The sequence below is a fragment of the Caloenas nicobarica genome, chromosome 3 (assembly GCF_036013445.1).
Source record: "Caloenas nicobarica isolate bCalNic1 chromosome 3, bCalNic1.hap1, whole genome shotgun sequence".
Classification (NCBI taxonomy): domain Eukaryota; kingdom Metazoa; phylum Chordata; class Aves; order Columbiformes; family Columbidae; genus Caloenas; species Caloenas nicobarica.
In genome coordinates, this window is record NC_088247.1 from 76,715,735 (window position 1) to 76,728,195 (window position 12,461).

General features: G+C 49.3%; 1 protein-coding gene across 1 annotated transcript; it reads right to left on the reverse strand.

Annotated features, from left to right (window-relative positions):
* Positions 1-983: 983 nt before the first annotated feature.
* On the reverse strand, positions 984-8,719 carry DLL1 (delta like canonical Notch ligand 1). Its single transcript, XM_065631631.1, has 11 exons — positions 8,660-8,719; positions 8,123-8,434; positions 7,798-7,858; positions 7,278-7,535; positions 4,784-4,844; positions 4,172-4,302; positions 3,862-4,031; positions 3,506-3,722; positions 1,970-2,762; positions 1,742-1,856; positions 984-1,354 (listed from the first exon to the last, which is right to left on the reverse strand). The coding sequence occupies exons 1-11, from the start codon at positions 8,717-8,719 to the stop codon at positions 1,349-1,351; spliced, it is 2,184 nt and encodes a 727-aa protein (XP_065487703.1). The 3' UTR covers positions 984-1,348.
* Positions 8,720-12,461: the final 3,742 nt, after the last annotated feature.

Consider the following 12,461-nt stretch of genomic DNA (forward strand, 5'->3'; position numbering starts at 1 on the left):
CACCCTGACCCAGTGTGAAGGGAGCAGGCACCAGGGGCAGGGTTGAAACCAAAGATGCAGCTAATACTTTAGACAGGTATCACAGCCAGGAGAGTTGTGGCCATCAGTCAGTTCGGTGTCACCCCTTCCCAGGGCTGGAAGTGCCAGTGCCCTGGCAGGTGTGACTGGAGGAGCTCACATCCCATAGATGAGCACCAAGGGCCTGAGCCAGGGGGACCTCGCTGGTGTACCCTGGGTGTCCCAAACTCCTCTGGGCTCCAGGCAAGTGTTTGAGGTTAAAAGAAATGAAGAACTGAGTCACAATGAGCCCCGTTTCTGGATTGCAATGGAGCGCACTCACGTTGCTCTTCCTCAGGAAGCGGTGCCAAATGTGTTTAATATATACACAGCCCAACATGACTGAGCAAACATTACTCAGGGTCTTGACAGACATTTGCCTTTGGGGTAAGAGTGAGCACAACCACGGGGTCAACAGTTCAGAAGGTTAGGAGTGGAAAGAAGGGGCAGTCTACACAGAACAAGTTGTTTCCCCATCTTTGTGATAAGTCTTGGTCCTACTCCATCCACCTGTGAGTCCACAGAAGCCTGTCAGATGCCTGGTTGCAAGGTTCAATCAGTTCATCATCGGTTATGGAATAAACATAGCACTCTGATTATCATTAATAATATTTATTTTGGAAAAATATTTTTAAAATGAATTTTTTCATTAACAAAACGGTAAAAAAAACTCAAATAACATTTGCACAATATTCCATAAATACATTTATATACAAAAAAATATAGTCACATAGACCCGAAGTGCCTTTGTACATATTTACCAAAAAATTTAAATTATAAAAAAATGAACATCACAAAATACTCAAGCTTTACAATTATCATGAAAATATTTTTACAAATTCAAAAAAATAACACACTTTTTCTCACCTAGTAAAAACACATTTTAGTATCAAAAAAGACAATAAAGGCAGTGTTTGTGTCTCTAATTCAAGAAAAGACTGGCTCATAAGAATCCAAAATATACACTTCAGGCAGTGCATGCTTCTTATGTAGTAATTAAGTCCATTCATTTAAATATATATAGAAAAGCAACTGACCATAGTGCAATGATAAAATTCGTAAAAGGCAGTGCAACAGTAATCCTTGAACACAGACCCTTGCCTGATGTCCATCTTGTTTATTTTGCAGTCACTTTGCTAACTTCAGTAGAGAACCAGCTCAAGCCTGAATTTAGTTTCTCAGCAGCAGTCAGTGAAGGAATCTATCTCCCATTCCTCTTTCAGCAGCATTCATTGGGGCACATCTCCTCTGAAATTGTTCTGAACAACCACCTTGCCATATTGCCTCTGATTTACACCTGATGAGAGAAAACATGAGCAGAGATCAGGAGAGGTTAATGGAAAGTAAGAAGAGGGCTGTAAGGCTGCAAAGAGTTGGGACTCTGCCTTTGCACCAGGCAAGAATGGCTGCTGCATGAAGCACACGAAGGGGTAGGTCAGCAGACCGCAACCACACTATTTTGTACCCTTGTCTACAAAAGTTGTTGTACCCATAACATCTACAGCAGCATGTCACTGAGCTTGTCTTTACAACATACACAGCATGACAAACTCATGTGGGCTGGATTTCAACAGGTACAAATGGCTGTGGCACCATGAAAAAGAGTGTAGCTGCCCTGACGTGTGTTAGAAGAGGGTCACTGAGACTTTCCTCTTCTGGTCCAACTGCCAGGCGGTATACTCACCTCAGTTGCTATGATGCACTCATCTTTCTCTTCTGATATGACATACACCGACTGGTACTTTGTGTCCTTTGAAGTGGAATATACTGAATCTGGTCGTTTTCTTTCAGAAGTATCACTGTCAAAGACAAAAAGAAACAACACAAGTCAGATGGATGTTGCTTAATGCTACCTATAGGACACCACCCCTCTTCAGAGTCAAGCTACCCCCTGCGTTCAGATGTGAGATACCTCTTTAGTTGTACTGCACTTTTCTCCTCTGCCTCTGAATCATACGTTTCACACTTGGCTTCACATTTGCTGTGCTCCTCTTTAACAGAGTCCTCGTTCTTGAGTTCATGCACCAAATTGTAATCCACTGATGGGTATCTGACTTTGTAGCCATTTTTATCAGAGTTATCACTGTGAAAGTCTACTTTCTTATTCGTGTTTTTAATCTGAGTGGCACCAATGACACTTATGGAAATGTCCTTCTCACGCTGGCAGTTCGCCAGGTTGTTCATGGTCTCAGTCTCGCTCCTGCAGGCATCAGGCTGGTGGTGCCTCTTCTGCACTCTGAGCCTGACACAGACAACCACAGCAGCGCACCCCAGCAGCAGCATCAGGACCAGAATAATCCCGGCGCAGACAGCGATCCAGGGGAACTGGGAGTTCTGGCTTTCTGTGTATTTCTCAGTGAAGTCGACGATGACGGGTCCCTGAGGCGGCTCAGGGAGCAAAAACTGGCAGTTGAGCCCGCCGTACCCCCGGGCACACTCACAGACGTAGCGGTTGTTTCTCTCATGGCAGGTGGCCCCGTTGTGGCAGGGGTTGTGTTCGCATCTGCTCACCGGGGTGCTGCAGTTCTTCCCGTTGTATCCTGGGGGGCAGGTGCAGGAATAGTCATTGACGCCATCCTGGCAGGTCCCTCCATTGACGCAGGGAAAGGAGGCGCAGTCGTCCACGTTGTCATCACAGTGTCTCCCAGTGAAGCCAGCCTGGCACTGGCATATGTAGGAGTTCCCCAGATCAACACACTGGGCCCCTGCAAGACATCAAGAGAGACAAGTGCTGAGTGGTGGGCAGCCAGACCCAACAGCCTCCCACCTGCTGCTCGCGGGGTGACCATCACCACTGGCAGCTGAGAAAAGCTTTCTTTTTGAGAGGTTAGTTCAACCTTTGCAAAGTCTGACACACCATAAAAAGTATGGGGGTTTTTTAAGGAAAATATTAGTTTATCAGATCTACTTTTCATTCCCCATCCTAGTCCCTTTTTGACATTTCACCCAGCTTAGACAACAAAGCTAGTCCAGATCAGGTTAACATCACAATCTGACGTTACAGAGTTTGAGTGGCAATGAATGAGGAGGACTGAAGTAAAGGAAGTTTTCACTAGTTTAATCAAAACAAGAAGATTACTGTTATCAGATTACAAGTAATAATATTTAGCACTTGTATGGCATTTTGCATCCATGGACCTCAAAGAGTCTTTGCAAAACATTTGCAAGTATAATCCTCCACATTTTTATGCATGAAGCTTCAAGTCAAGTTACCTGGCCACTGTCACTCCTTGAAAAAATGCTATCTGTAGCAGTGTCCCAAACCACATCACTACTTTTTAAGTATAGTTCCTCCACCAAGTCAACTATTGACATGACATGACATGACATGACATGACATGACTTGGACCATGATTGATCCATGGGCCTTGTTATGAACTCCAGACCAGAAGCCAAAGTAACTGGATGGTCTCCTTTTAGAAGGTCACTGTAGCATGTTTGGCCTTACCATTAGCACAAGGGCTGGAACTGCAGTAATCAATTTTCTTTTCACAGTTGAACCCAGAATAACCCAGTGGGCAGCGGCAGCTGTATCCCCCGTCAGGGTTGTCGGTGCATCGCCCACCATTGAAGCATGGACCATCAGCACAAGTCATTGCACTCAGCTCACAGTTTTTACCATAGAAGCCCGGGGGGCAGGTACAGGAATAGCTGTTCTCAAGATCCTGTGGGAAAAGAAATCCAAAATGTTCAAAATATTTATCTAAAGCTGCTTTGAAATCCAAAAAGCAATTCTGAAAATCAGTAAAACTGACATTAACTCCTCCCTTGGGGTTTCAGATGGCACAAGCAACTCAAACTTACAGTGCAGCTTCCACCATTCTTGCAAGGGTTGGCATCACATTCATTGATTTCAGTCTCACAGTTGGAGCCTGTGTACCCAGGTCGACAAGAACAAGTGTAGCTCCCCTGACCAGTGTTGGTGCATGTGGCACCATTCTTGCAGGGCCTGTGGTGGGTGCAGTAGTTCAGGTCTATAAAAGATTTTTTTAAAAAAAGAGAGCAGTCAATATACTTGCTACTTTGCAAAGCTAGCACAGAGTGGGTGAGCTGGAAATAGCCACTTGCTCTCTGCATTTTAAAACAGACACACAGGCAAGGACTGAGAACTCACCCTGGTTGCAGAAAAGGCCACCCCAGCCTTCTTGGCAGTTGCACTGCCATGGCTGCTGACATGTACCATGAAGACAGCCTGGGTATCGGATGCACTCATCACAATATCGCCCCTGCCAACCCACTCTGCATCTGGAAAAAAAAAATAAATAAACAAACAAACAAAAAAACCAACAACAAAGTCTTGTCAGATTTAGACTGCTTATAGTTGGAAACCCTATCACAAACTCTGCAAACACACTGATGCCAGGGATCAAGTTTCCTAAAAGTCCTCAGTGATCCTTCATGTGAGAAAGTCACCGAGTCCAACTGTAGCATCAGCTTTCATCGGGCCCAGCTATTTCTTCCACTTCCTTAGATAGAGCCATGGTTCCAGGTAGTTAATTTGTTTACTCTAATAACAAACAGCTAAATCTTACACACAGCACTGTAAACTCATTAGGTTAATATTAATAGCACTGATATTTGACTTGTAGATTAATACTTTGATCTAGCATCACCTGGATTTCTCAAACTACCATCTAATATGAAGAAAGGCACTTAAACTGACCCTTCAAATGACCATCAACGTTAAAGACAAAAGACAGGAGCAGGAGGGGAGTAGAAAACTTACTTGCATTCCCCAGGTTTGTCGCAAAAGCCGTGTTGCTCATCGCATCCAGGCAAACAAATTGCTATAAAGAAACCAAGCAGGGAGAGACATCAGCACTGGGGCCAAACACTCGCTTTCACAAGACCGATTCCAAGAGCACCTTGCGGGTGGGGAGTGAGCCCCTTTCACTAGGTCAGGGCAGTTAAGCACAGCTGAGTTAATCTCTGGAGTCCGCAGGAGTATTGATCTCACCCTGTAACTGGGCACTTTACTTATCGCCGGGGATGAGCATTCTTCTTAATACAGTTGCACACAGACAAAAGAAGGCTCACAATTGCTCCCGTCCCCACAGCCCCTCACCCCCTCCTTCCCTTCCCAGTGAGGGTCAGAAGTCCTCTTTTCCAATTCTATGCACACAGCTCCACCTCTTAATATCCCCCAAAAGTGTGTGTGCAGATAAGAGTGGACAGCTGGTGTGCAGGGTGCCAGTGCAAGACAGCTGCTCTATTGTCTATTCTCTCCCAGCAGCTGCCCCACTGCAACAATACCCCGGCCCCGGAGCCAATGGGGCTGGCGGCCGGCGGCCGGGCAGCCTATCCCTGCCCACAGTTAATCTATGGCACGCGCGTGATTTCGCTGCAAAAAAACTTTTTTTTTTTTCTTATTCAAATAAATAAGTCTAAAGTTCTTCCTCCCTCCTCCCCCGCCTCCGCCCTGCTCCAAAAAGGGGTGGGTGGGTGGGTGCAGCCCTGGTAAAAGAGGTAAGCAGGCCAGCGGGAGGGAGGATGAGGGAAGGGGAAAAAAGGACTTCTGCTCATTACTTTGCCTGGTTATGGAACTCATTAAGCAGGCACTGCAAAGTTTTAATACAACAAAGCCAGCCAGAGACAATGGCATGCGAGGGGAAGGGGGGGTGAAGAAAAAGAAAGAAAGAATCTGCACTGATAATCAGATTGCCTCCAAGTTGGAAAGAATGGAGCTGGGGGCAAGGCCACGGGAAGCAATCTGCAACTGGCAGCTCCACTTGCCAACAGCAAAACATTCTTTTTGCATGCACACATAAACACATCTCCCCTGCTTAGTAGGTTTGCATTGCTGTTATAAGCTGGGTTTTTTTCTGGGAGGGAAAGCAGAGCAAAGAACCTATGTAACAAGTCAAGAAAGACAGACAGCCTTCTACTTTGCTATGGGAAGAGCAGCAATGAACAGGCATCCAAAAGTGCTGACAGCCCTGAAAGAGCTCATTATCAAAATGCTTCCTTTTTCCCCACCCATTGACACAACTGGTCTAGGCACTTTTGACCATGGGAAAGGTTGTAGTTCCTATTTAAAACACTATCAAAGGAAATGCAGGCTCCTCTGCCTGCTGTTTATCGTGCAACTTTGGACCATGAACTGCTGAAAGCATCCTAGCGGTCACTAACAGTGTGAATAATCAGTATGGATAGCAGTTCAGCTGAGACCACAGTGTAGGTGGGCTTTAAGAAAAACAAAAACACAATAAGAAGAAAACCGTGAGGCTGCTTTACAGCCTATAACTGTTTTCTCCCTGCCTGGCTGGCGCTTTGATGACTGGAGTAGAGTACTCGCCCAGTACATCATCTGACAGCATACTTCAGATATGTGTATACACACAAACAGAGAATGCCATCACATGCTGTAGTAGGAGCTCAGTCTGCGTGTTTGGGTGTACACCACTACAAAGGGACCCCAATCTCATACAAAGCTGGAGGTATCTGACATCTCTGACTATCGTCTCTGTGATCTGCTTACTCTCCCAGGTGTCCTGCTATATCAACACACCATATTCCCCAACGACTTCGAGATCAGGTGTACTTTAAAATTTATGTCCCTCACTACTTCATTAGTAGTAATGATTGTGGCAATGGTACAGTCTTCTGTGCCATTCTGAGATGGGGAAGAAGTTGAATGTTCTTATGGAACAGTCTCTGCTAATGGCAGTTTTTGAGTACCCCAAATGAAAAATGTAAGGTCTAGAGGCTGCAGAGAATATCTTGGGCTTCCTAATACTTCTTCACAATACAAGGTGGCAAGATCAGGCCATAACAAACCTATGAATAGGCCTGCTGCATAGATGTTGCCAAAACCTAGCTCCCTCTCCTGAAGCCATGTACCCTGTAGATGATGGTATCGATGTACTATGTTTGAAGAGATGGCTAGGTATAAAAAGTAGTCCTGATATATTTTAATAAATCCTCAAGCAACTGCTGAACATTTTGCTATCAGACTTGATGTCTACAGCAAATGAGCAAGAGTGTAACATTGGCACTGACATTATATTAGTTTGAGAAGGGGCTGAGTTAACTTTCTGTGGTAATTCTGAGGACCTCCTGTCCCCTGCACCAGTAAAGCCTGTACACAGCACCAGACCTCCACATGCTGTTGCTTGGTTCCCCCTTTCCCACGGGACCTGATGTCAGAGAAACACCCCCCCAAGAGCTTAGGGGACACAGCTGCAACTGGCACCCAGGGAGACAAGAAGGTGGACACTCACGCTCAGTGCAGTACTGGCCTTTCCAGCCTGGGTTGCAGACTTTCTCGCCACGCTCTCCGCAAGTGAAGTGACCAAAGGCATCATCCCGGGGGCGGCAGAAGACAGAGCAGCCTTCTCCGTAGTAGTGCTCATCGCACACAAAGCGATAGGAGTACTTGAGGTCAGTGCGGCCACTGCTGTGCAGGTCCTGGGACCACTCTTCACCCACCGCCAAGTGCCTCTGGGTGGCCAGGCGGCTGATGAGGCGCTCGGGGTTTTCTGTGTGAAAGTGGAGAGGAGAGGCGTGATTAGGGAGCCTGAAGTGGGCAGAGGAAGATGCTCCATGGGGTATCTGGTGAGAAGGGAACCGCAAAAGCAGTATGATAGGGCTATGTGCCAACAGGTTGGACTCTCTTCCCATGGTCTCCCGAAATGGAGCAGGGATGGGTGGGGGAATGTGCTACACATCACAGAGAGAGGGGCTGAATGGGGCCGCAGGGCAGGGATTGTTCCAGTGAGGGGTCTATTTCGGGACAGTTACCTGTGGTGAGGTCGTCAGGTGAGTCCGTATGCAGAGCCTCAATGATGAGCGAAAAGGTGCCCTGGGGAAAGAAGGAGTAGAGACAACACGCCGGGAGAGCGTGAGAGAGGGCAGGGCCAGGAGGCAGCTACCCCAGCCTCCCAGGGGTTACTCAGCCCGCCCCAAGACACCCTCAGGGGATCGGCGGCCCCTCGGATGGCAGTTCACCTGCCTGGGGCGGCCGGGGGGTGTGGGGTGGGGTGGAACGGGAGGGATAGGATGGGATTGGGCGGGACGGGATGGGACGGGATGTGGGCTGCCCCCTCCCGCGCCGCCCCCCACTTACGGGCCAGGTGAAGCCGAAGGGGAAGCGGATGGGGTTGCTGAAGGCGGGGTCGGTGCCGCCCGCGCCGTCGGGGACGCTGAAGGAGTTGGCGCCGAGGACGGGGGTGATGGCGCTGCCGTAGGTGCAGGGCGGCTCGGGGGAGACGCTGGCCTGGTAGTGCTTGAGGCAGACGCGGAAGAAGGTCTTGCAGTCGCACTGCTGCAGCCCGCCAGCGCCGGGGCCGCCCCCGCGGCAGCAGTTGCGGTTGCTGAGCAGCCCCTTCTTATTGACAAATTCCTGCAGCTTCAGCTCAAAGACCCCGGAGCAGCCGACCTGCAGGGTGGGGACCGCGGCCGTCAGCCCGCCGAGCAGCCCGCTCCCCCGGCCCGACCTCAACCCCGCCGGGCATCAGCGGGACTGAGGCTCCCCTCCCCGACTCCCCTTCCCGCTTCTCCCGGCTGCCACAGGCAGTGACTGTGCCCGGCAGCCCCGCGGGACGCCCCGGCGCAGGAACCACCGCAGGCATTTCAGCTCCCCCCGCCCCCCGAAGGCACTTACCTGGCAGCGGCCGAGCAGCACCGAGAGGAGGGCAAGCGTCAGCAGGAACAGACCTCCCATTTTGGAGGGGCAGCTCTGGTGCCCTCGCTTTCCTCTCTCTTGTCTTCTCGTCAGAGGGGAAAGGGGAAACTGTCTCTCGAGGGAAGGGAAAAATAGAGCGGCCAAAGCCGCTCGACCCAGCAGAGCTGGAAGAGTTAGTGTCACGGTCTCCTTCTTCCAGGAGTGTCTCTGACTTTTTTTCCCCTCTGTCGATACCTCTAGGTGTAGACTGTCAGCGACTGACAGCTCTTACGGATGGCAAAAGAAAAAGAAAAGAGAGGGGAAAAATAATAAAAAAGAAAGGTTAAGATTAATCTGCTAAACACTTTTTCTTTCCCAATCCACGGTGTTCCTCCTTTTCTCCAGGAAGAAAAAAATAAAAATAAAAAAATTTTTAAAAGGCAATTTAATTCCCAACAGAGGCAGAGAAGAGGCTTCCCAAGGAAGATTAAAAATCGGCGATCTGGAAATCCCTGCAGAGGCAGCGGCGGACGCGGCGGCAGCGGCGATAATTCCCGGTGCGGTGAGATGCGGGAGCAGCTCTGCGCGGCTGCACTCGCCCTGCGCACGTCAGGGCTGGTGGGTGTCAAACAGCAGCGACGGCGGGCAGGTCACCTCGGAGTCTTGATCCTCCTCTTTCCTTTTTCTTTTTCTTTTTTTTTCTTTCTTTTTTTCTTTTCAAAAGAAGCGAAGCTCTCTTTCCTTGTTGTGGGCTTACTTTTGTTTTTAGAGGAATCCCAGCCAACAAAAATAAGCTCGTGTCTCAATAGCGGCGCACGGAGCGTGTCCGGGTGTGCTCCTACGAGGGAGGGGGGGTGCCTGCTCCGCGCCGCGGCTCGGCGGCTCTCTCCGAGGGTGAAGCGCTAAGGATCTGCCTCTCCTTGGGCGCCTGCCTCCCTTATATCCCGCCGGCCGCCTGCATGCCTAATGAGATGCAAATGAGCAGCCCCCCAATCTGGCTAGAGCTGTCACAAAGGAGCCACTTTTCCAAACCCTCCTCTCAATGGATCGCCAAATGGTCAGTGAGCTGTAAAATGTGCAACCCTCCTCCCCCTCCCCTCCGCGCTCACAAAACGTGCTCATTTACATTCCTGCAAATTTGGTAACCGCAAGAATCCCCCTTCTGCTCCGGGGAGAGGGTAACACCCCCTCTGCACCGAAGAGAGGCAGCGCAGCATACTCCGGCGAGAAAACAACTCCGCGGACGGCGGGTTGTAATTACCTCTTGAAACGTGCAAAGCAGCCGCCATGCCCCCAAAAAGTAATTCGGTGATCATGACCACTTCCAAGGGGCATCTTCGGCTTTAAAGGGACGAGGGAGGTGGGACCCAGCGGTCCGCACCAAGGAGAAGCTGATCCCTTGAAATTCACACCGCATTTCCCATGGCATAACCAGGATAACTTGGGGGGGGGGGGGGTTGATTTTGCGCGAACCGAGCTGGGGCTCGCCCTTCCCTCGGCTCCGCTCACAGCGCTCATCCCGCCGGCGGAGGGAAGGGGGGTCTCCGGGGGTCCTGGCGGCGGGGGAGAGCGCGGGCGGGTTCGCGGAGGGGACCCGTGGAGGGGACCCGTCTGTGGGGCTCTGCAATCCCGTCCCCGCCGCGGCCGAAGAGAGCCACCCTCTCCGCCCGGGTCCTGCACCCCTGTATGATTATTATCATCATCACCAGCAACCTCTTCCTCTCTCTCTTTTTTCCTCCTTCAGCTTAGTAAAAAGTGAGTTTGGTGTGTGTCGTTCGCGTGGCTGTCATTAAGGCCGTTTGTTATTGTGTGAGGGCTGAATCAGTTAGCTCTTTGTGCTCTCAGCTGTATGGTAATGTAGACAGCACCTGCTCCCTGCACAATGCGAGGGAGAGAAAGAGCTCCCCTCGGCGCACGCTACTGCCTCTACAACAATGTCCGCACATTTTTTAAAGAAATCCTTTCCAGCACTTACCCCCTCCGTAAAAAAAAAAAAAAAAAAACACACAACTTTACACCAACCGTCATTTTATTTTATTTTTTTACATATCCATCAGACACTAGAACTTTTGTTTTTATCTTAAAAACATGGAAAGGAATTTACTAGTGCGGTGAAAGAGGGATAGAGGTGATTACCATTTGAGCAGTTTCTTAATGATGGATGGATGGATAGAAGCGGAGGATAAAAGTTGGAGGGCGACTCTGGCATGTCACTCGAAGCGGGGTTTTCCACTTTGTTTGGGCCCTCTGTTTAAACACCTTCGGTAGACGCAGACGGACTCATTAGGATGCAAGGTGTAACTGTCTCTGTAAATGTCATTTTAATTGTAACAGATCATTTCAGCACAGATTAAGCTTGTGTGCGAAAGGAGAGGATTTGGCTACAATAACCTCACTGTAGGTATGCCGTGCTAAAAGCCTTATTATGGCGACTTTATTGGGTGAAACGTGCATTTGCATGGCAAAATGTGACTTTCATTGAAGCAGATGTCTTGATCACAAATTATCTTACAATGCGCTAGAAAAAAAATCTCAAAGACTTCTTAAAGTAAAAGCATTGGGTAATACCAATTAAAAGAAAATCACTAATGAGTTCATTCATTCCAGCTCTTCTTGACTGTTCTAGGACTGTAGCTGCCCACGTTCATTTACCCGCGGTTTGTGGCACCTACCCCAAACCCAGGCAGGTGCCCTCAGTACTTAAACACGCATCCAGACTTTTGCAACGTTTCGCCACTCAACGTGTGTGTCCTTTACATTTGATTTTGGTCGAACGAGCCATCCACATCCAGGTACTCGTCTTCTACACTCTCCCTGCCCCTCGACGTTTAAGCGAAAGCTTAAATGTACAGGAATGTTTGGTTGCTTTTTTTTTTTTTTTTTTTTTTTTTTACTCCGGAGTTATACCTGGGCAGAGAAGGGAGCAGCGATCCCGGGGGCACCGTGCGAGGGCGCAGAGAAGGCGGCCCGGGAGGGAGCAGTGCGGGCGGTGGGTGCCCGGAGGACGGGCCACCCGCCCGGGGCGCGCAGCCTGTGCAGCGGAGACCGGGGGGGGGCGCGCCCCGCAGCAACACCGGATTTAACTGCACATTACTTTTGCCACCTAGCGTCAACATCTTTTCAAGTGGCTTGCCGCTGCTTCGTAAACTTTGCTGCGGTGTTATCCCCGGGACAGGGAGAGAGAGAGAAAAAAAACAAAATCATTTCGTATGGGGTTTACTAAACGAGTGGGGCAAGGAGGGAGGGCAATATCTGTCTTGAAATTTGGGGGTAGATCGTCGGTGGAGGCGAGAAGTGACATATCACCGTGGATCTGTTAATCTGTGAGAGATAGAAAGTTGGTCCATTAGCATCCCCTTGCTTAAAAAACTGGAAATAAAAAGTTACACGCGCGAGGGCTTTAACCTAGCGAAAGAAAAAAAAAAAAAAAAGATCCGAAAAAAACTTGCCCTCAAATCCTTAACAACCCCCCTTCGGTACCGGGTATTTGTTAAATTGACGTGGCACAGATTTCTCGATTACCGCTGCTGAGCGTGACTGAAAGGCGCCGTGAGAGCCGGCAGGATCCTGCCCACGGCGCTCATTCTTCTCCGGCTTAATTTATGCCACGCGATTCTGTATTGGGGAAATCAAGCAGAAAGCTCCTTTTTCTGCTTTTTTCCCCCCTCTCCCTCTCTCTTTCAGATGCTGGGCTAACGGGGAGACTGTTTAACTTAAGTGTTTCTATAGGAGGCTGTTGTAGTTTAACTCCTGCCCACCAGTAGCTGAGACGAACAAAGGAGGGACTCGAGGTCTAACTATT

Bases quoted from the DNA above. Each gene is read 5' to 3' on its own strand.
- DLL1 (XM_065631631.1), bottom strand. From the start codon at position 8,719: ATGGGAGGTCTGTTCCTGCTGACGCTTGCCCTCCTCTCGGTGCTGCTC. The intron at 4,303-4,783 runs GTAAGTTTTCTA...TTTTTTTTCCAG, and splicing joins GACAAACCTGGGGAATGCAA to ATGCAGAGTGGGTTGGCAGG. The intron at 4,032-4,171 runs GTGAGTTCTCAG...AATCTTTTATAG, and splicing joins TGGCCTTTTCTGCAACCAGG to ACCTGAACTACTGCACCCAC.